The sequence below is a fragment of the Oncorhynchus kisutch genome, linkage group LG8 (assembly GCF_002021735.2).
Source record: "Oncorhynchus kisutch isolate 150728-3 linkage group LG8, Okis_V2, whole genome shotgun sequence".
Lineage (NCBI taxonomy): Eukaryota > Metazoa > Chordata > Actinopteri > Salmoniformes > Salmonidae > Oncorhynchus > Oncorhynchus kisutch.
Window position 1 is genome coordinate 51,855,010 of NC_034181.2, and position 22,105 is coordinate 51,877,114.

Genomic DNA, 22,105 nt, shown 5'->3' on the forward strand with positions numbered 1-22,105 from the left:
AACCAAAATACGTTCATCTCTAGGAGACAGAACGCATCTCCTTCCTGAGCGGTGTGACAGCTGCGTGGTCTTATGGTGTTTATACTTGCGTAGTATTGTTTGTACAGATGATCGCGGTACCTTCAGGCATTTGGAAATTGCTCCCAATGATGAACCAGACTTGTGGAGGTCTACAATTTATTTCTGAGGTCTTGGCTGATTTCTTTAGATTTTCCCATGGTGTCAAGCAAAGAGGCACTGAGTTTGAAGGTAGGCCTTGCAATACTTTCACAGGTACACCTCCAATTGACTCAAATGAGGTCAATTAGCCTACCAGAAGCTTCTAAAGCCATGACATCATTTTCTGTAATTTTCTAAGCTGTTTAAAGACACAGTCAACCTAGTGTAAGTAAACTTCTGACCCACTGGAATTGTGATACAGTGAATTATAAGTGAAATAATCTGCCTGTAAACAATTGTTGGAAAAGTTACTTGTGTCATGCACAAAGTAGATGTCATATCCGACTTGCTAAAACTATAGTTTAACAAGAAATTTGTGGTGGTTAAAAAAACTAGTTTTAATGACTCCAACCTAAGTGGATGTAAACTTCTGAGTTCAACTGTATGCATTGTAGATTACCTAACTGAAAAAAAAATCTAAAAAAAAATTATATAGCTGGCGACTAGATCAGCTGTGTTGGGCGCAGTTCATTCACCACCATGCCACGGAGCTCCACTATGTGTTTCCCAAAGTTGGTCCTGGGGCCACCGTTGTTAATGTTGTAAATGACTATTGTAGCTAGAAACGGCAGACTTTTTAAGGAATATCTACATATGCGTACAGAGGCCCATTATCAGCAACTATCACTCTTGTGTTCCAATGGCACGTTGTGTTAGCTAATCCAAGTTTATCATTTTAAAATGCAAATTGATCACTAGAAAACCCTTTTGCAATTATGTTAGCACAGCTGAAAACTGTTGTTCTGATTAAAGCAGCAAATAAACTTGCCTCTGTCAAGTGTCTGTGTTCTTTTGCCCATCTTAATCTTTTATTTTTATTGGCCAGTGTGAGATATGGCTTTCTTTGCAACTCTGCCTAGAAGGCCAGCATCCCGTAGTTGCCTCTTCACGGTTGACGTTGAGACTGGTGTTTTGGCGGTACTATTTAATGAAGCTGCCAGCTGAGGACTTGTGAGGTGTCTATTTCTCAAACTAGACACTCTAATGTACTCTTGCTGAGTTGTGCACCGGGGCCTCCCACTCCTCTTTCTTTTCTGGTTAGAGCCAGTTTTCGCTGTTCTGTGAAGGGAGTAGTACACAGCATTGTACGAGATCTTCAGTTTCAATTTCTCACATGGAATAGCCTTCATTTCTTAGAACAAGAATAGACTGACGAGTATCAGAAGAAAGTTATTTGTTTCTGGCCATTTTGAGCCTTTAATCAAACCCACAAATACTGATGCTCCAGATACTCAACTAGTCTAAAGAAGGCCAGTTTTATTGCTTCTTTGATCAGAACAACAGCTTTCAGCTGTACTAACATAATTGCAGAAGGTTTTGTAATGACCAATTAACCTTTTAAACTGATAAACTTGGATTAGTTAACACAACGTGCCATTGGAACACAGGAGTGATGGTTGCTGATAATGGGCCTCTGTATGCCTATGTAGGTATTTAATTAATAATCAGCCGTTCCCAGCTATAATAGTAATTTAAAACATTAACAATGTCTACACTGTATTTCTGATCAATTTGATGTTATTTTAATTGACAAACATTTTTGAACGGCAGTGTATGCCTTTTATTTCAATGCATGTGTAGGATTTATCTGGCATAGTTTGCATTTGCGGTCAGCTGTGTTATTCACTGGTTATTTTCACAGTGATGGCGGTATTTGAAGTCAGCCTTGTTGTGACTTGGTAGCATGTATTATGCATCTATTTCATTTTGCAGTTCCACAAGTAGAGTTAATTTATAAGGAGGTTGAGTAGTGCTTGAAATTGTACACAGAGTTCCACAGACTTTAAACCTAATATAATTCATGCTTGGAGTCGTTTTTGTTTTTGCTGTTCTCCAAAAATAATTTTTGAGATTTTGCCATTCCCTAGGTTTAGCTGAACTGATGCCACCCCATTACATATTACTATAACAGTGAAATTATGCAAACATCTTTTAAAATGATCTTAACAGGCCCTTGGACCACCGACAATGTAACCTTTTTCATTGTTTTATTTTATTTTATTTACATTTTTTTTGTGTGTGTCAATTTCCACCAGCCCACCCAACACAAAAATGGTCCAGCCCACCTGTAATTTACCAGAATTGCCAAATGGCCAATGTGCCCCTGGCTGTGATAGTTGAAAGCCTAATTTATATTTTTTCAGTAAACTAGTGCAATTTTGGTTTCATATATTGGTATGAAAATAAACACATCAACTTGCTATTTAGAGCATTTCCCCAAAATACATGTCCTGTTTTTGGCTTCAAAGACTATAATAATTGCCGGTTATAACAAATGTTCAATGTCATGCAGTGACATAATTATAATTGAGATAATGCAAATCTTTAATGATTACTTAGTTGGGGTAACTATATTTTTCTTTTTGCTTTAGGCCTACTTCATCAGCATCCTCTGCTTGCATCCCTAATTCCTACCTGTAGCCTACAACAACAACAAAAAACATACATTTCGGGGGGCACACCGTTCTTATTATACTTCAGTGGGACACACTTGTGACTTGAATGATGCAATGAATGTTGCACATTTAAATTATAAAACGAGAATGCAATGCGAATGAGAAAATTCACCCTGATATTGTAAACATTTAATTTGGTACTCGAGGTACTTCACGTGACGTCAAGCCTCGATATTAAACACAAACAAATACTGGTTGATCATAATTAGGCACGTCTCTCCATTACTTTGTGTGAAATTGGGCAAACTCAAAAAATGATGAATGGATACCACTTTGAAGTGTCTAATTATTGCTACACAATGTTCAAGCCCCAATTTCTGGGACATTTGTGCATATGGCGGAGGCGCACTAATGGAGGTCCGAGGTGAAAATGAAGGAGGCGATTTGGACCTAGGTCTCTACACATCGTAGGTGGGTTTTCTCCCTGTTCAATTGCCGGTCTGTAAACGACATTGCGCGGTTCTGATAAAAATCAGTTCCATTCTTCGACGTGTCTTTAAGCGCGCTCCCGTCAAGCAGTTAGTCGCCTGCACCTGTGTGAGAGGACGAGGAGACACCTTTCATTTCACCATTGACAGTTTCCCCCTCATTAAATAATTGTTTACTGAAATAACCATACACATACCAATTACCCAGTTGATACACTTTTACTCGAATAACAACTGTTTTCCTTGCCCTGTCACAACAACATAGCAGCTAGCTAGTTACTGTAGCATAGGACGATCTGAGGAAACCTTTCAGATTTCTTCAAGTCTTGATTTCCACGTCTGACTGACACCACACTACTATCTGTTCTAAGCAAAGGTAAGATATGGCTACTGCATCTGTAGACCAACATATTCGTAAGTCAACAAAATGAATTGTGTGGTTGTCCCCCATAGACTTTTGGCTGCCGGCTCCTGTCATAGCCAGCCGAAGTGACCGCTTCTGTCGTTAGCCAACGGAGCCGGCTAACTAGCTGTGCAGTAACGTAGTTGTTTATGTTGCTAGCCAGTTAGCTACAAAATGAATGTCTATGCTTGCTGACCTTCTAACTCGCTATCATTTCTCCAGCGTAGCTAGTTTCAAAGCAATTGGTTCTTAACTAATTTATCTACGTCAACTAGCTACTACAACATGTCTAAAGAATTGTATCTAATTGTTGCCAGTCATTAATTTCTCCCACACTACTTATGTCACTACCAGGTCAGGAACACTCCCTCAGAAAACATTTCACTAGTGACCATTCATGAACAAATCAGCAGCATGATGAAACACACACACAGCTGGTGCCAGACACCCCCCTCAGTCACGGTGAGAATCAAACCCAACACAGCACACACCCTCCAGATCAAGAGAGGCCTGAGGCTGAAGAGACCCAACCTGCAAGTGGCCCAGGGGCCTCCGGGCAAGAGTCAACCCAGCCAAAGTCATGTCGAGGCCGCAAAGGGCAAAATCATATGGGGCCCGACACTTGTCATTCAACGAGAAGAGATGGCAGCCTTCTTCAGACTTTTTGGTGAGCCAAAGAGAACAGTCCACTTACACCAGTCATAATATCTGAGGTTGTTTGTTAAAAGTTGATAGAGCCCACTCAACAAGTTGTTTGTTTTATTGAGGCTTGACACATCTCAGATTAGAGACAATGAGCAGTCGGTTTCTCATGCAATTTTATTTGATTACAGATGACGATTTGATACAAGACTTTCTGTGGATGGACTGCTGTTGCAAAGTCACAGACAAGGTAAAAAGCATTGCTATGGAGGTTACCAATTTTATTTGTGTAGTGAGTAACGTATACAACTTAGGATGGACATGAGTACTCGAACGGACATCAAAACTTTCTTTAACCAGGGATCAAAACAAATAAATACTGTAAATCTATTTGGTCAACATTTTGTCTTGAAGATCACGTTAATTTTCTCGGAATCTAGTGTTCCATTTGTATATGTGCATTTACATGACAACAAAAAAGGATCCAAGCCAAGCATCACAGTTCTTCCTAAATTCCCTTCTCCCTCCCTTTAGGCCTACAGAAATAAATGCCTATAAAAACGTATCTAACTGACGGGATACACAAGCTACATTCCTTGCCAAATGATTACAGTTTTATCACAAATTCAAAATGGACTTGTTGACTGAAGTAGGGAAATATTTTACAACAACTAGCTGGAGTTTTGGACTAATTACGTCCAGTCTATTTAATGCCTGGGCTACTTTGCTCTTGTCATTAGTTACCACAGCCACAAAGTCAAACTTGGCTATATCGAAGACATTCCTGAAAACAAAAAATAGCTTTTTGGTCTTAATGTTAGGCATAAGGTTAGCAGTGTGGTTAGGTTTTAAAGAAGATAAATTGTAGAAATAGTCATGTTTGACTTTTTGGCTATGGTAACTAGTGCCGACCCTACTTTTGCGAACTGCTAGTGCCATTTAGAATTGGTTAGCCTAGGCTATAAACTCCCTAAACATAGACAGGTTCTACACTGACAATATGCAAAATCATCTGTTTGATAGAGACAATGTATTTTCACCAGAATCATTAAGCCTAGGCCTACTCACCAAACAGATGCCATGACTAATTCATCCCCATGAAGTGTGTTCAATGTGGAATTGTTAATCCATTTAGAAAATTCCAAAGAACAGGCAGAATTAACTAAGTCAAAAACAAGACAGATTTTGGTTTGTAACCCTGAATATTTTTTATTTAGACTTGCCATATTGAGCCCAGTTTCAAATGTTCACTAATTGAGAACTATTCGAGATGCTCATCACTTCGCACTATTTTATTCTGTTATATTATATGTTTTTTTTTACTATAAAATAGGTGTCTTGACTGTAGTAAGGGCTCAGGAAATAAGAGCATAATGTCTGCTAAATTAACAAAACAAGGCCATTGCACAGCCATAGGCTTCTACAAGGTTACTACCTTTTTGAAGATTGTGTTCCACGATATAATGTAACCAGTTGATATTGCGGTTTCAATAAATTAATCATAAAATGGCACTTGTTTTTTTTGACAGAATTATAATTTCCACAAATAGGATTCATAATGGTGATAAATTATGCATTGTTGCGCATGGTTTGCATATACAGTACCATTCAAAAGTTTGGACACACCAACTCTGTGTTTTTTTCTTTATTTTTACTATATTGTACAATCGTGGCCAAAAGTTTTTTGAGAATAACACAAATATTAATTTTCACAAAGTCTGCTGCCTCAGTGTCTTTAGATATTTTTGTCAGATGTTACTATGGAATCCTGAAGTATAATTACCAGCATTTCCTAAGTGTCCAAGGCTTTTATTGACAATTACATGAATTTGATGCAAAGAGTCAATATTTGCAGTGTTGACTCTTTTTCAAGACCTCCACAATCCGCCCTGGCATGCTGTCAATTAACTTCTGGGCCACATCCCGACTGATGGCAGCCCATTCTTGCATCATCAATACTTGGAGTTTGTCAGAATTTGTTGGTTTTTGTTTGTCCACCCGCATCTTGAGGATTGACCACAAGTTCTCAATGGGATTAAGGTCTGGGAAGTTTTCTGGCCATCAATGTTTTGTTCCCCGAGCCACTTAGTTATCACTTTTTGCTTATGGCAAGGTGTTCCATCATGCAGAAAAGAGCATTGTTCGTCACCTAAATGTTCCTGGATGGTTGGGAGAAGTTGCTCTCGGAGGATGTGTTGGTACCATTCTTTATTCATGGCTGTGTTTTTAGGCAAAATTGTGAGTGAGCCCACTCCCTTGGCTGCAACCCCACACATGAACGGTCTCAGGATGCTGTACTGTTGGCATGACACAGGACTGATGGTAGCGCTCGCCTTGTCTTCTCCGGACAAGCTTTTTTCCGGATGCCTCAAACAATCGGAAAGAGGATTCATCAGAGAAAATGACTTTACCCCGGGCCTCAGCATTCCAATCCCTGTACCTTTTGCAGAATATCAGTCTGTCCCTGATGTTTTTCCTGGAGAGAAGTGGCTTCTTTGCTGCCCTTCTTGACACCGGGCCATCCTCCAAAAGTCTTTGCCTCACTCACTGTGCGTTCAGATGCACTCACACCTGCCTGCTGCCATTCCTGAGCAAGCTCTGTACTGGTGGTGCCCCGATCCCGCAGCTGATCAACTTTAGGAGACGGTCCTGGCGCTTGCTGGACTTTCTTGGGTGCCCTGAAGCCACCTTAACAACGATTGAACCGCTCTCCTTGAAGTTCTTGATGATCCGATAAATGGTTGATTTAGGTGCAATCTTAGTGGCAGCAATATCCTTGCCTGTGAAGCCCTTTTTGTGCAAAGCAATGATGGTGTGTGTTTCCTTGCAGGTAACCATGGTTGACAGAGGAAGAACAATGATTCCAAGCACCACCCTCAGTCTGCTATTCAAACTCAATCAGCATGACAGGGTGATCTCCAGCCTTGTCCTCGTCAACACTCACACCTGTGTTAACGAGAGAATCACTGACATGTTAGCTGGTCCTTTTGTGACAGGGCTGAAATGCAGTGGAAATGTTTTGGCGATTCAGTTCATTTGCATGGCAAAGAGAGACGTTGCAATTAATTGCAAATCATCTGATCACTCTTCATAACATTCTGGAGTGTATGCAAATTGCCATCATACAAACTGAGGCAGCAGACTTGGTGAAAATTAATATTTGTGTCATTCTCAAAACTATTTGCCACGACTGTAGAATAATAGTGAAGACATCAAAACTATGAAATATCACGTATTGAATCACGTAGTAACCAAATAAGTGTTAAACAAATATATTTGAGATTTTACAAAGTAACCACACTTTGCCTTGATGACAGCTTTGCACACACTTGGCATTCTCTCAACCAGCTTCTTAATGCGTTTGAGCCAATCAGTTGTGTTGTGACAAGGTAGGGGTGGTATACAGCAGATAGCCCTATTTGGTAAAAGACCAAGTCCATATTATGGCAAGAACATCTCAAATGAGCAAAGAGAAACGACAGTCCATTACTTTGACATGGTCAGTCAATCCGGAAACTTCAAGACTGTTGGAAAAACATTCCAGGTGAAGCTGGTTGAGAGAACGCGCAAAGCTGTCAAGGCAAAGGGTGGCTATTTTGAAGAATCTCAAATATAAAGTATATTTTGATTTATTTAACACTTTTTTGGTTACTACATGATTCCATATGTGTTATTTTATAGTTTCTCTTAACTATCATTCTACAATGTAGAAAATAGTAAAAATAAAGAAAAACCCTGAGATGAGTAGGCATGTCCCAACTTTTGACTAGTACTGTCGATGAATGTGCACATTTGTTTCCCAGTCCGGGACTTGTGAGTATTTGAACAGTTTTTTTTTTTTCAAAAGCCCATCCCTGTATACAAGCCATGATGATGCATCATATATAAACTCATTTAAATTTCAATTAAACTTCTCTTCCCTATTTCAGTACCTTCTAGCCATGGCGTTTGTCTACTTCAAGAGGGCTCGCTTCAGTATTGGCGAGCACAACAGAACAAACTTTTTCATTGCACTGTAAGTTCTGTGAATCTACTACTCTGAAATAAATAGTTAACTCGCTGTATTCTGAACATCTCAGTAACTTTCAATGGATGCATATGTATCATTTGTTGAGAATCGAATGGGCCGGTGCAGACTGTGACAAACAACCGTTGTAATTGTAGAGCAACTTATCCCCCCCAAAGAGGGAGAGAATTAATTGTATAACTGGCAACAAAAAGCTAGGAATCCTATTTCTGATATTTCATGCCACTTTTTTATTTTCACAGATACTTAGCCAACACCATGGAGGAGGATGAGGAGGAGAGCAAGTACGAGATCTTCCCATGGGCGCTTGGCAAGACCTGGAGGAAGCACTTCCCTCGCTTTCTCAAGCAGCGGGACAAGCTGTGGGCTCGCATCGAGTACCGGGCTGCCGTCAGCCGCCGCTGCTGCGAGGAGGTAGGTATACAAAACCATTACATGAAATGATGGTGTAGGTCTTCTGCTTTCCCTTGACCTGGATGGAATTCTAACTTGATGCATCAGTGCATAACTCAAGCATGCTGTCAGTCAGATTTGGACCAACATTTGAGATACATTCATGTGGGTCAAGTTACTAGGATTCGTTCCTGTGTCTTACTGCTATTGTCAGCTGCAATGTAAATGTATCTATGAACTCTGACAATACAAAATGTACCATCTCTCCTCTTGAATTGGCTGTGTCTTTAACCATGTGTATTTATCCTTGTCTGTGTACACGCCCTCTTTCCAGGTGATGGCCATCGTGCCTACCCACTTTATCTGGCAGCGGGAGCGCGCCGAGCACCACAGCGGTGCTCAGCGGTTCTACATTGGTGACCGGGAGAAGGTTCACATGCCCCGTGGGCCCTCCGCCTCACCGGCACCCTGTGCCCTCTGCGCCAAAAGCTCCGGCCTGGGCCTCTCTTCCTCCTCGGCCTCTGGATCCTCAACCTCCCTTACCCCCTCCTCGTCCTCCCCGCTACCCTTTGCCCTGGCCCTCTCCCTGGAGACTACTCCACCCAGGTCCCAGGTTTCATCCTCCCGCAGACCGGGCCAAAGAAAGACCAAGGCCCAGCGCCCCTGCTGCTGCACAGAGGAGGCCCAAAGTGAGTGCAGGTGTTGGTTACAGGACGGCTGTGCTATGGTTAATTTCTTAACCATAATTTGGAAGCAAAAGGATGACAACATATTGATTGGCAAGGCTTGCTTGAAGTTATATTAAAATAGAATCAATGTAGAGTGACATCAGCCAAGTTTTAACTTATGTTCTGAAGTAAAACACCCAGCAACGATTTGTTAGACACAAGTTATCTTGCTCCTTTAACAACACATGTCTTAGCTAACAATTTGAATGTGTTTCGTCAGGGAACGAGTCTTATTGTGGAGCAGGACACGACCCGTCTATGGACTGGATCAACGAGGAGTAGAATAGTACTACAAAAACCAACTCAGGACTACATTTCCCAACCCTAGTCCTGTGAAGCATATATTTAGTTTTCATAACATCTATAGAATGCCAATTTACTGCTCTACCTCGATTAGGTGGTTTAAATGGAAACTAGCATTCACAGGGGAATAAATCCTATCTTGAGGATTTGTGTAACTCAAGTGTAGTTTTGTCTCATTTATCAAGTTAGGAATTGGTTCAGGGCTTCTTTGATCAGGGTTTAACTTTAGATAAAGGCATGTAACATTTCCCTCAACTGTCCTGACACATGTCATGAAATGTAAAACATTCGCTTCACATTGTTCTGTGTATACTTTTTATGTACAAGGACTTAAGTCAAACTCTCGGGGCCTCTGTGCTATTATTCCTTAAAGGTGGACACTCTTAACAGAACTGATTAATCCCTCAAAACACTTATTTATTTGCTATAGCACTTCAAGGTCTTGCACATTGGGTGGGAACTGTTGACTAATTCCTTAAATATAAATCAGCTGGAAGGATCTGTACAGCATTTGATCCATGAGTGAAGGCTTGGGTATGTTCTGTGATACTGACAATAAAGGCTTATGTCCCCCTTAGTTTGGTGTTTTATTGAGTCTTTATATTTGGCATGTTGTCAAGCAGTATGAATTTCAATTTCTAGACTGATTATAGGGCAACTACATTTTCCTCTGCAGTACCAAATCGCTCCTCTGATGGGTCTTCGGAAGCGAGCTACCCCTGACTCTTCCTCAGTTTCACCAGGAATGCTGAAAGGACAAAATGTCACAGTGAACAACACAATAGCATGGATGTATTCTGAATGTAGCAGATGAAGAGCCGCCCAATTCTCCATAGCAGAAAATCATATCTATCCCAACAGACCCCACATCGAATAGGTTACGTAGTAGTTTCATGCTAATTTGATCAAATATGCACATTTTCCATGAAACTGACTTAAGGCTGTGCATGATAACGTGGGGCACATAAACCACTTGGCGCTTATGTACTTAAACTTGTGTTCCCATTGCATTATCCACTCTGATGGTTGTCACACAAACTATACATAAATATCAAACTTGCCCAATCTGGATTTGGCGCATGCTCTCTGATCTAGACAATGGTTTGCTGGTAAAGTGGACAGGGTAGGTTATGATGAGAGCAGTATTTAATAATTAGCATTCAAATAATGAGCTTGATGCAAATTTCCAATACATATCATCACTTAACCACCATTAAAGGAAGTCCAGTATAACTTTATGGAAACGTGGTTATTGACACTAACCTGTGTGGCTAGCTTGCTCCGGGTGAGGTCGAGCAATGTAAGGGACACTCCCATATGGTGCAGGTTCCGGACTGCTTGTGTAGTATTCTGAAAGAATAACAAAATGTGTGTTAACACACAATATTACTAAATAGAGGGCTTTTATTTTGAAAATGTCAGTGACCATGTGAAAGACAGGGTCAGAATAACACATTTCTGTAAGGGAATCATATAATGCAACTGCAGCGGGATATTGTAATTGCCTTGAGTTTAGACAGACATTATGACATCCAAGGATCCCCATGTGACCGGATGATTTGAACAAGAAATCACCTTTTTCTTCATCCGACTTGTTATTCTCCCCTTCCTCCTGGTTTCTCGCTGAGGGAGGAGCTTTCCTGCGGCAGAACCGCCCATCTTTCTGGATTGCCGGAGCCAACAGCCAATCCCTGAGCTGCACTTCGATGATGCGTTCACACAGCAGGGGGAGGGCAGAGCATCGGAGGCCCTCCAGTAGATCAATGACCTGCGTTATACTAAATCACACAGGAAAGAGTGAAGGAGACACGTAAAGTACCTCAAAAATGGAAAACACACTTGAAAGCAAAGTATATGAGGAAATGAGGGCCCTGTCCAGAAATAACCTCTGAACCCCTTCACACTTGAGATCTGAAAGGACTGGACAGGTGTAGGCAGTGTTTATGGGGTATGGGCTAGGGGTTTATGGGTTTATGGACAGGTCGAGGTTACTCACTTGGCTAGGTAGACAGCACAAACTGCTCCAGGATGGAGATGTGGAGTCACAGTGGGCAAAACCAATTGAGGGTTTATCATATCCAGAGCAATCTGAAACACACACACACGTTTCTGAAGGTTAGTGACTGGTCAAGGGATGGTTTCCCCAGACACAGATTCAACTCCTGGGCTGAAAACCATGATTAGTGCCGGAATCTGGCGCAGCATTAATGCTCCCGAATCGTGACCCGCTTACCCCCATGGTGACGGGGGTTCAAGCCCTGTCTCGGCCACTCAGTCTTTGCCCCCAGGATTAGGGGCCCTACTTCTGCCCCTCTATTTCTCTGTATGCCGTATCATAAATTATAAGATTTCCAAGGTGATTTGGTTTGCAAATGCAAAAAAAAACTATTATACAAAAATACACCCGTTTACAGAATTGCTCAATGAAAATTATAAGTGACATGCACTCAATTACAAGCAAAAAAAATACACATCCTTACAGAGTGAAACCCTCGCCCGGCGATGAGCAAGGATGCCCCCTGCAGGTCAGAGTTATGAAACTGGACGTTGTCGGGCCATTCCTCTCCTCGCCGCAGGATCCAGGAGGAACACCAGCGGTTGTAGTTGAGCACGGCTCGTCTGTGGTGGTCCTCCCTGATTTCCACACTCATAACACTGCCCTTGGAGCCCACTGGGGAGAACAATAATAATAATAATAATAATACATGCCATTAAGCAGCCACTTTTAGGGTGTTTTCACACTTGGTCCCTTTCAACCAATTTTGTAAACTCAGTGCGGTTCGCTGAATTTTTTGTGCAGTGTGAACACTCCAAAGTAACTCAGACCACTCAAAAGAGCCCCTGAAGTAAACCAAACTGAGACCATCTCGAGAGGTGGTCTGAGTTCGGTTCGCTTGAATTCCGGGTCTGGTTCCCTTTTTTAGGGCAATGTGAACTCAAAGCTCCCCAGGTTTGCTTGTCATTATTCCCGCACCACACACTAGACTACTGCAACATCCTCATATTGGTGCCACAAAAGAGAGAAGATGATGATGTGCAGGTTCGCTGGAAAATGTGTGCTGTTTTGGATATTGATTACCAATTGTCAAGGATTCACAAAACTTCCAAGATTTGTGGAGTTTTTAGTTAAGATTGGTTTGCAATATGTGATCTGTAGCCTAAGGTAGCTTCCTAAGCTGTTTATTGATTGTAGAGTTTGAATAGTGTGAGAAGACAACCTATTTGGTGAGAATCACAGAGTACACAATCTATTTTAGCTCTTAAAAAGGGGCAGTAGCTTACCTTGGGTGTACACTTTTCAATTATAGCATTATTTATTCTGCAGTTATTCTGATCTTTATTCTGTTAGCAATAAAATGTACATGTTAATAGTATCTTCTGATTACAATTATGATGTCTCATATTTTAATTAAATGCAATCAATTAGTAGAGTGGTGCCAGGAAAATAACCTTCAACGTCAACAAAACAAAAAGGAGCTGATCGTGGACTTCAGGAGACAGCAGAAGGAGCACGCCCCCATCCACATCGATGGAGCCATAGTGGCGAAGGTGAAAAGTTTCAAGTTCCTTGGCATACACGGACAATGTAAAAATGGTGCACCAACACAGACAGTGTGGTGAAGAAGGCACAAAAGTGCCTCTTCAACCTCAGGAGGCTGAAGAAATTTGGCTTGGCCCGTAAGACTTCAAACGTTTACAGATGCACCATTGAGAGCATCCTGTCAGGCTGCATCACCGCCTGGTACGGCAACTGCACTGTCCTCAGGGCTCTCCAGAGTAGAGGTCGACCGATTAATCGGAATGGCCGATTAATTAGGGCCGATTTCAAGTTATTGAAGTTAATTCAAGGTATTTTTGGGAGCCGATTTTGCAGATAAAAAAATATAAAATGATACCTTTATTTAACTAGGCAAGTCAGTCAAGAACACATTCTTATTTTCAATGACGGCCTAGGAAGGGTGGGTTAACTGCCTTGTTCAGGGGCAGAATGACAGATTTTCACCTTGTCAGCTCGGGGGATTCAATCTTGCAACCTTACAGTTAACTTGTCCAACCCTCTAACCACATGCCTCTCATTGCACTCCACAAGGAGACTGTTACGCGAATGCAGTAGAAGCCAAGGTAAGTTGCTAGCTAGCATTAAACGTATCTTATAAAAACCAATCATAATCATTAGTTATCACACATGGTTGATGATATTACTAGTTTATCTAGCGTGTCCTGCGTTGCATATAATCGTTGCAACGCTGGGGGATGATTTAACAAAAGCGTATTTGCGAAAAAAGCACAATCGTACCTAACAACTGTACCTAACAATAAACACCCATGCCTTTCTTAAAATCAATACACAGAAGTATATATTTTTAAACATGCATATTTAGCTAAAAGAAATCCAGGTTAGCAGGCAATATTAACCAGGTGAAATTGTGTCATTTCTCTAGCGTTCATTGCACGCAGAGTCAAGGTATATGCAACAGTTTGGGCAGCCTGTCTCATTGCGAACTAATTTGCCAGAATTTTACATAATTATGACATAACATTGAAGGTTGTGCAATGTAACAAGAATATTTAGACTTAGGGATGCCACCCGTTAGATAAAATACAGAACGGTTCCGTATTTCACTGAAATAAATGTTTTGTTTTCTAAATGATAGTTTTCGGATTCGACCATATTAATGACCAAAGGCTCGTATTTATGTGTGTTATTATGTTATAATTAAGTCTATGATTTGATATAGCAGTCTGACTGAGCGGTGGTAGGCAGCAACAGGCTCGTAAGAATTCATTCAAAGAGCACTTTTGTGCGTTTTGCCAGCAGCTCTTCGCAAGCACAGCACTGTTTATGACTTCAAGACTATCAGCCTAATGGCTGGTGTAACCAATGTGAAATGGCTAGCTATTTAGCTGGGTGTGCGCTAATAGCGTTTCAAATGTTACTCGCTCTGAGACTTGGCGTAGTTATTCCCCTTGCGCTGCAAGGGCCGCGGCTTTTGTGGAGCGATGGGTAAAGCTGCTTCGAGGGTGGCTGTTGTCAATGTATTCCTGGTTTGAGGCCAGGTAGCGGCGAGGAGAGGGATGGAAGCTATACTGTTACACTGGCAATACTAAAGTGCCTATAAGAACATCTAATAGTCAAAGGTATATGAAATACAAATGGTATAGAGAGAAATAGTCCTATAAATACTATATTAACTACAACCTAAAACCTCTTACCTTGGAATATTGAAGTCTCATGTTAAAAGGAACCACCAGCTTTCATATGTTCTCATGTTTTGAGCAAGGAACTTAAACGTTAGCTTTCTTACATGGCACATATTGCACTTTTACTTCTCCAACACTTTGTTTTTGCATTATTTAAAGCAAATTGAACATGTTTTCATTATTTATTTAAGCCATCAGACTGTTAAATAGCCATCACTAGTCGGACTCCACCCAGTACCCTGCCCTGAACTTAGTCACCGTCACTAGCCGGCTACCACCCCATTACTCCCCCCGGCACCTAAGAGACTGCCCTATGTACGTAGACATGGAACACTGGTCACTTTAATAATGTTTACATATGGTTTTACCCATTTCATATGAACAGTATGTAACCTTTATTTAACTAGGCAAGTCAGTTAAGAACAAATTCTTATTTACAATGACGGCTTACCCCGGACAAACCCGGACGATGCTGGGCCAATTGTGAGCTGCCCTATGGAACTCCCAATCACGGTCGGATGTGATGTAGCCTGGTAGCCAGTACCAGTCAAAAGTTTGGACACATCTAGTCATTCCAGGGTTTTTCTTTATTTTTACTATTTTCTACATATTGGGGTATATATATATATATATATATATATATATATATAACCCTTACACAGCCTGGAGGTCCACTGACATTCACTATTATTCTACAATTGTAGAAAATACTATTTCAAAACTATGAAATAACACATGGAATCATGTCGTAACCAAAAGAGTAAAACAAATCTAAATATATTTTATATTTGAGACTCTTTAAAGTAGCCACCCTTTGCCTTGATGACAGCTTTGCACACTATTGGCATTCTCTCAACCAGCTTCATGAGGTAGACACCTGGAATGCATTTAAATTCAAATGTGTGACTTGTTAAACATGTATTTGTGGAATTTCTTTCCTTCTTAATGCGTTTGAGGCAATCAGTTGTGTTGTGACAAGATAGGGATGGAATACAGAAGATAGCCCTATTTGGTAAAAGACCAAGTCCATATTATGGCAAGAACAGCTCACATAAGCAAAGAGAAACGACAGTCCATCATTACTTTGTTGGGTTCTAAACGAACAGAGTAAAACTCATGTATGATTAGTAAAGCTTAAACCAAGTTCATTCACCCATTGGGTCATACAGTTGCATTAGACAAAGACATATTTCCACCAGTGGTAGTATATACAGTGCCTTGCGAAAGTATTCGGCCCCCTTGAACTTTGCGACCTTTTGCCACATTTCAGGCTTCAAACATAAAGATATAAAACTGTATTTTTTTGTGAAGAATCAACAACAAGTGGGACACAATCATGAAGTGGAACGACATTTATTGGATATTTCAAACTTTTTTAACAAATCAAAAACTGAAAAATTGGGCATGCTAAATTATTCAGCCCCTTTACTTTCAGTGCAGCAAACTCTGTCCAGAAGTTCAGTGAGGATCTCTGAATGATCCAATGTTGACCTAAATGACTAATGATGATAAATACAATCCACCTGTGTGTAATCAAGTCTCCGTATAAATGCACCTGCACTGTGATAGTCTCAGAGGTCCGTTAAAAGCGCAGAGAGCATCATGAAGAACAAGGAACACACCAGGCAGGTCCGAGATACTGTTGTGAAGAAGTTTAAAGCCGGATTTGGATACAAAAAGATTTCCCAAGCTTTAAACATCCCAAGGAGCACTGTGCAAGCGATAATATTGAAATGGAAGGAGTATCAGACCACTGCAAATCTACCAAGACCTGGCCGTCCCTCTAAACTTTCAGCTCATACAAGGAGAAGACTGATCAGAGATGCAGCCAAGAGGCCCATGATCACTCTGGATGAACTGCAGAGATCTACAGCTGAGGTGGGAGACTCTGTCCATAGGACAACAATCAGTCGTATATTGCACAAATCTGGCCTTTATGGAAAGCATTGCAGGTGAAGCTTTTTTGGTTACTACATTATTCCATGTGTTATTTCAAAGCTTTTTCTACAGTGTAGAAAATAGTAAAAGAAAGAAAAACCCTTGAATGAGTAGGTGTGTCCATATAGATAGATATATATACATACACACACAAAATTGAAGTAGGAAGTTTAAATACACTTAGGTTGGAGTCATTAAACTCCACTTCATTTCAACCACTCCACAAATGTATTGTTAAACTATAGTTTGGGCAAGTCGGGTAGGACATCTACTTTGTGCATGGCAAGTAATTTTTCCAACAATTGTTTACAGACAAATTATTTCACTGGATCACAATTCCAGCAGGTCAGAAGTTAACATGCACAAAGTTGACTGTGACTTTTTTCAGCTTGGAAAATTCCAGAAAATTATGTCATGGCTTTAGAAGCTTCTGATAGGCTAATTGACATCATTTGAGTCAATTGGAGGTGTACCTGTGGATGTATTTCAAGGCCTACCTTCAAACTCAGTGCCTCTTTGCTTGACATCATGGGAAAATCAAAAGATATCAGCCAAGACCAATAAATTGTAGACCTCCACAAGTCTGGTTCATCCTTGTGAGCAATTTCCAAACACCTGAAGGGACCACGCTCATCTGTACAAACAATAGTATGCAAGTATAAACACCATGGGACCACACAGCCGTCATACTGCTCAGGAAGAGACGCATTATGTCTCCTAGAGATGAACGCACTTTGGTGCGAAAAGTGCAAATCTATCTCAGAACAGCAGCAAAGGACCTTGTGAAGATGCTGGAGGAAACAGGTACAAAAGTATCTATATCCACAGTAAAACGAGTCCTATATCAACATAACCTGAAAAGCCGCTCAGCAAGGAAGAAGCCACTGCTCCAAAACCAGCATAAAAACAATCCAGACTACGGTTTGCAACTGCACATGGGAACAAAGATCGTACTTTTTGGAAAAATGTCCACTGGTCTGATGAAACAAAAATAGAACTGTTTGGCCATAATGGCCATCGTTATGTTTGGAGGAAAAAGGGGGAGGCTTGCAAGCCGAGAACACCATCCCAACCGTGAAACACGGGAGTGGCAGCATCATGTTGTGGGGGTGCTTTGCTGCAGGAGGGACTGGTGCACGTCACAAAATAGAAGGCATCATGAGGCAGGAAAAGTATGTGGATATATTGAAGCAACATCTCAAGATATCAGTCAGGAAGGTAAAGCTTGGTCGCAAATGGGTCTTCCAAATGGACAATGACCCCAAGCATACTTCCAAAGTTGTGGCAGAATGGCTTAAGGACAACAAAGTCAAGATATTGGAGTGGCCATCACAAAGCCCTGACCTCAATCCTATAGAAAATTTGTGGGCAGAACTGAAAGTGTGTGTGAGCAAGAAGGCCTACAAACCTGACTCAGTTACACCAGCTCTGTCAGGAGGAATGGGCCAAAATTCACCCAACTTATTGTGGGAAGCTTGTGGAAGGCTACCCGAAACATTTGACCCAAGTTAAACTATTTACAGGCAATGGTACCAAATACTAATTGAGTGTATGTAAACTTCTGACCCACTGGGAATGTGATGAAAGAAATAAAAGCTGAAATAAATCATTCTCTCAACTATTATTCTGACATTTCACATTCTTAAAATAAAGTGGTGATCCTAACTGACATTTTACTCGGATTAAATGTCTGGAATTGTGAAAAACTGAGTTTAAATGTATTTGGCTAAGGTGTATGTAAACTTCAACTGTGTATGTGTATATACACACACACACACACAGTCCGACATCGCTCACCTTAAGAAAAATGTATTCCATTCTTTTACATTTGTGTGTACTGCACTGTTGGAGCTACGACCCCAAGCATTTCGCTAAACCCACAATAACATCTGCTAAACACGTGTATGCAACAAATAAAATTAGATTTGCTTCCAACATCTAAGTAGGTATATCTAGCCGTATGATAACACACTGATTTAATGGCTTGTCCTGCACTTTGTGAAAACCCAGAGTGCATCCAGGTGACTTACAAAAATGTATACACGCATGACTGTTTGTTTGGCCCCAACGGGAATCAAACTCATAATCCCTGGCGTTGCAAACGCTATGCTCTTACCGACTGAGTCACACAGGACCAAGACAAGAACGAGGGGTATCGGGGACACCCCAAATTGCCAATCTTGGACTATTCACGTTGAGAATAAGGCTTTCTGATTCATCCTAGTGAAGGCTTAAGATATGGGATGCAGTTTATCTTTCCCCTCTATTGTATGACAACCAGCCACACAAGCATTTGTCCACTTTCACTCATCATGACTCATAGCAAACAGGTGATAAAATAAATATACAAACCAGCTCGGGACAGGAAAAGCGACATGGCCCCTGACCCGGAGCCTGACTCCAACACACAGTCTCCCTCTGTGACGTCCATCATCATCAGCATCATACTGGCATCCTGGAGAGAGGAAGAAAGAAGAGAGTGTGAAAGAGACAGAAAAACTCATAGGATATAAGTCTTTCCTACAATGAGCTGTTGTAGCTTAGTATGTATTGTGCAGTTGAAGTATAATCTCTGATATCAAATCATGTAATGTTTGATTCCACAAGCCAAGCCAACACAGTCAAGACTATACCATTGTGCTGGTGATAGCACTGCATGCGCTCTCCATAAGCAACAATAATACTGCTCAGTAGCATGATGTATTCTGGGGAAAAAAGGTTATGCCTCTTCCAGTGCCAGAAAGGAGCATCTGCTACATACAATACCTTTGGATAGGCGATTGCCGGCCCCCTCTTCATATAAAGCACGTATTCCTCCAGGTTGGGCCGCCGTATAAGGATGGGTGTCCCGTGGATGGTCCGAATGAAGTCTCCTGCGTGGCGGCCGACGATGTCACTGTGTCCGATGGTGCCCCAACTGCTCTGGAGACGTTGCCCATCCTGCAGCTGAAACATCTTCCTAAACTCCACGCGGCCCTTCTTCCGGTACTCCGCCAACAGCAGTTCCCCAAAAGTGAGTAAATGCTCCCCGGGAAGAAGGGTGGGAGTCATAGGAGTCACATATCCTTCCTCTTGTGAATAATTTGTTACCTCTCTGAGAATCGGGCAACCATTTGGCTCTAGTACTGTGTTATCAATGACAGTACCCTCTTTTTCTTCTCTCGGTCTAACTGTGTCATGTCCTATGTGCACCTGTGGTTCTGCACTTTCTACTTCTCCTTGTGAGCTGTGGGTCTTAGTCTCAGTCACCGAGGCTGCTGAAGTGTTGTGGTCTTTTTGAACCACAACCCCATCAGGTTCCCCCTGTTCCACTTCCGGGTTCTCCTCCTCTCTCAGCGCCAACCATTCTGGGGCTAGTGAGTCCTGAGGCAAAAGGCGGCTAATCCTCTCCAAGGGTGAGAGTGGTCGCCTTTTACCAAACAAACCTCTTCCCTGGGTGTGCATAGGGGTTAGAGTCTGGGGTGAGGGGTCAAGGTTGTCTGTTGTTTTGCTCCCATTCTCATTTTCCCCTTTCTCCCCCTTAGGATCAGTCCCAAAGCTCCTTGTGTACAGTGTACATGTAGGGAGTCGACTTTTGGATAGGAGCTGCCTGTATCCCTGCTGGCCAATGCAGGTGACACATATCCGCACCAGTCTTTGTGTGAAGAGAGACCCACCTAACTGAAATCCAACAGACATCAGTGCGAAGTGGAGTAAAACTGTGTGTGCTGAATTGGTACCATGTAGACAGTGTTTTCATGACACCAGCATGTTGCATTCAGTTCAATGCTTTTTCAAATCACTAAGTGACACTTGACAAGTGACATATGATGCTGACAGTGACTCGATTTCACAATGAACTTTGATGGAGAATAATAACCCACATTTGAAAAGTCCGGTCCTTCACAAATGAGAGAAGGCAGAGACGAGAGTAATTATAAATATACAGTATACTATACATTTACATCAAGAATCATGAACAAAATTGACAGAGCGTTTACATTTCAGGAGGTAATGGCAGATAGCGTATAGAAGACGTTGTACATAGATCACCAATTTTTTTTTTTTAAATGTCATTAACTTACGCTTTCGGTCCTTTCCCGTTGCTTTACACTATGGATGTCGCCATGCTGGAAAACGCATGTGTTCTACGTCAATGCAAAGCGACAGACCACGGATGCCGTACTTTCTATTTACCACTAGATGGTGCTGATTAAATAATTATTTCCTGGCGATAAATGCACGTCCTCTCCAAAAAGTGATGTACTCAGATGCTAATGTTTACAATAAAAAGGCCATGCCACCATGCAAAAGAGAAATAAAAAGGTAATGTCATGCCACCATGCAAAAGAGAAACAAAAAGGTAATGCCATGCCACCATGCAAAAGAGAAACAATTGCTATGGCATCCACGCATAATTTGTTGCTCTTTGCACGGTAGTTGGCAGCTATAATACTGCCACAGATAGACCTATACATTTCTTTGAGACATTCATTTGTCTCTAGTTGAACTCGTTTAATAATTGAACTAATAGCCAGAGCCACTTCAAGGTATCAAAGACATAGACTGTTTACTTTTCATACGGAATTAGACACCTGGGCTTCGTTGAACAACTGGTTGAAAAACTGGTTGAAAAACTGGCAGCTGGGTTCTTCTTCTTCGATTAGGTTTAAAAGCGGTTGGCACCCAATATGTTGCATTACCGCTAACAACTAGAATGGATAACAACTCCATTATTCTTTGCTTGAAAAAAAATATATATACCCTACCACCTATTCTAACACTACACTCACAAAAAAAACATGTTTTTATCAAAATAACACCACCCTACTACACTATTTAAATCTATTTAGTCCTACCTCAGACAAACAACCTGAAAGGACACCACCACCTCACACACCCTGTAACTCTTCTGATGTCAAGTCTCGCACACCAAAATACCTCTCTGTAGTTGCCGCCAGAACCTCAATTTTCTGCAACCTACGTTCCATCCCTGCAGTACAGTTGATAACCATTGCTATAAATGCAAAAAATCCAATCTTACTGAAACATATCACTTGTTGGCCTATCCCTCTGTACTGGTACAGATCTACTACTCATACCACTCCTCTCAGGATCCCTCCCCCTTGATCCATCTTCCTCTACTTTCTTCACTGCCTCAGCATATGACAACTTCTGCATTACTCTATCCTTGGAAACCTCAACCTGCCTCTCTCGCACGGGACATTTCAGATCCCCTGGCCCCATCGGCACCCCTACAATTAACACATACCACTACTTTCCCCAATGATACACATTCCTTTATCTCATGCCCATCTGCACACTTCTCACACCTAGGAACCTCCCTCCTACACGCTGCTGCCACATGCCCATAAGCTTGACATCTG

At 41.4% G+C, this 22,105-nt stretch overlaps 2 protein-coding genes across 4 annotated transcripts; one reads left to right on the forward strand and one right to left on the reverse strand.

Moving 5' to 3' along the window:
* Nucleotides 1-2,863: 2,863 nt before the first annotated feature.
* spdya (speedy/RINGO cell cycle regulator family member A) lies at nt 2,864-10,176 on the forward strand. 2 transcript variants are annotated; one of them, XM_031830545.1, is made up of 7 exons: nt 2,881-3,479; nt 3,861-4,173; nt 4,340-4,398; nt 8,078-8,163; nt 8,418-8,589; nt 8,903-9,257; nt 9,517-10,176. In XM_031830545.1, the coding sequence occupies exons 2-7, from the start codon at nt 3,921-3,923 to the stop codon at nt 9,576-9,578; spliced, it is 987 nt and encodes a 328-aa protein (XP_031686405.1). In that variant the 5' UTR covers nt 2,881-3,479; nt 3,861-3,920; the 3' UTR covers nt 9,579-10,176. The 2 variants fall into 2 exon arrangements, with proteins under 2 accessions (XP_020344941.1, XP_031686405.1); XM_020489352.2 differs by having other exon boundaries at nt 2,864-3,479; nt 8,903-10,176.
* Nucleotides 9,341-21,249, reverse strand: trmt61b (tRNA methyltransferase 61B). Of its 2 annotated transcripts, none has more exons than XM_020489349.2 (8): nt 20,804-21,249; nt 19,506-20,619; nt 19,092-19,194; nt 12,080-12,270; nt 11,596-11,687; nt 11,175-11,377; nt 10,863-10,949; nt 9,341-10,347 (listed from the first exon to the last, which is right to left on the reverse strand). In XM_020489349.2, exons 2-8 carry the CDS (start codon nt 20,415-20,417, stop codon nt 10,313-10,315), a joined length of 1,623 nt encoding a protein of 540 aa, XP_020344938.1. In that variant the 5' UTR covers nt 20,418-20,619; nt 20,804-21,249; the 3' UTR covers nt 9,341-10,312. The 2 variants fall into 2 exon arrangements, with proteins under 2 accessions (XP_020344938.1, XP_020344939.1); XM_020489350.2 differs by having other exon boundaries at nt 10,117-10,347; nt 19,506-20,578.
* Between the last annotated feature and the right edge of the window lie 856 nt (nt 21,250-22,105).

Bases quoted from the DNA above. Each gene is read 5' to 3' on its own strand.
- spdya (XM_020489352.2), top strand. From the start codon at position 3,921: ATGATGAAACACACACACAGCTGGTGCCAGACACCCCCCTCAGTCACG. The intron at 4,399-8,077 runs GTAAAAAGCATT...TCCCTATTTCAG, and splicing joins GTTGCAAAGTCACAGACAAG to TACCTTCTAGCCATGGCGTT. The intron at 8,164-8,417 runs GTAAGTTCTGTG...TTATTTTCACAG, and splicing joins ACAAACTTTTTCATTGCACT to ATACTTAGCCAACACCATGG.
- trmt61b (XM_020489349.2), bottom strand. From the start codon at position 20,417: ATGTCTGTTGGATTTCAGTTAGGTGGGTCTCTCTTCACACAAAGACTG. The intron at 11,378-11,595 runs GTGAGTAACCTC...TGTGTGATTTAG, and splicing joins TGTGCTGTCTACCTAGCCAA to TATAACGCAGGTCATTGATC. The intron at 10,348-10,862 runs GTTAGTGTCAAT...TTGTCCTTTCAG, and splicing joins GGAGCAAGCTAGCCACACAG to CATTCCTGGTGAAACTGAGG.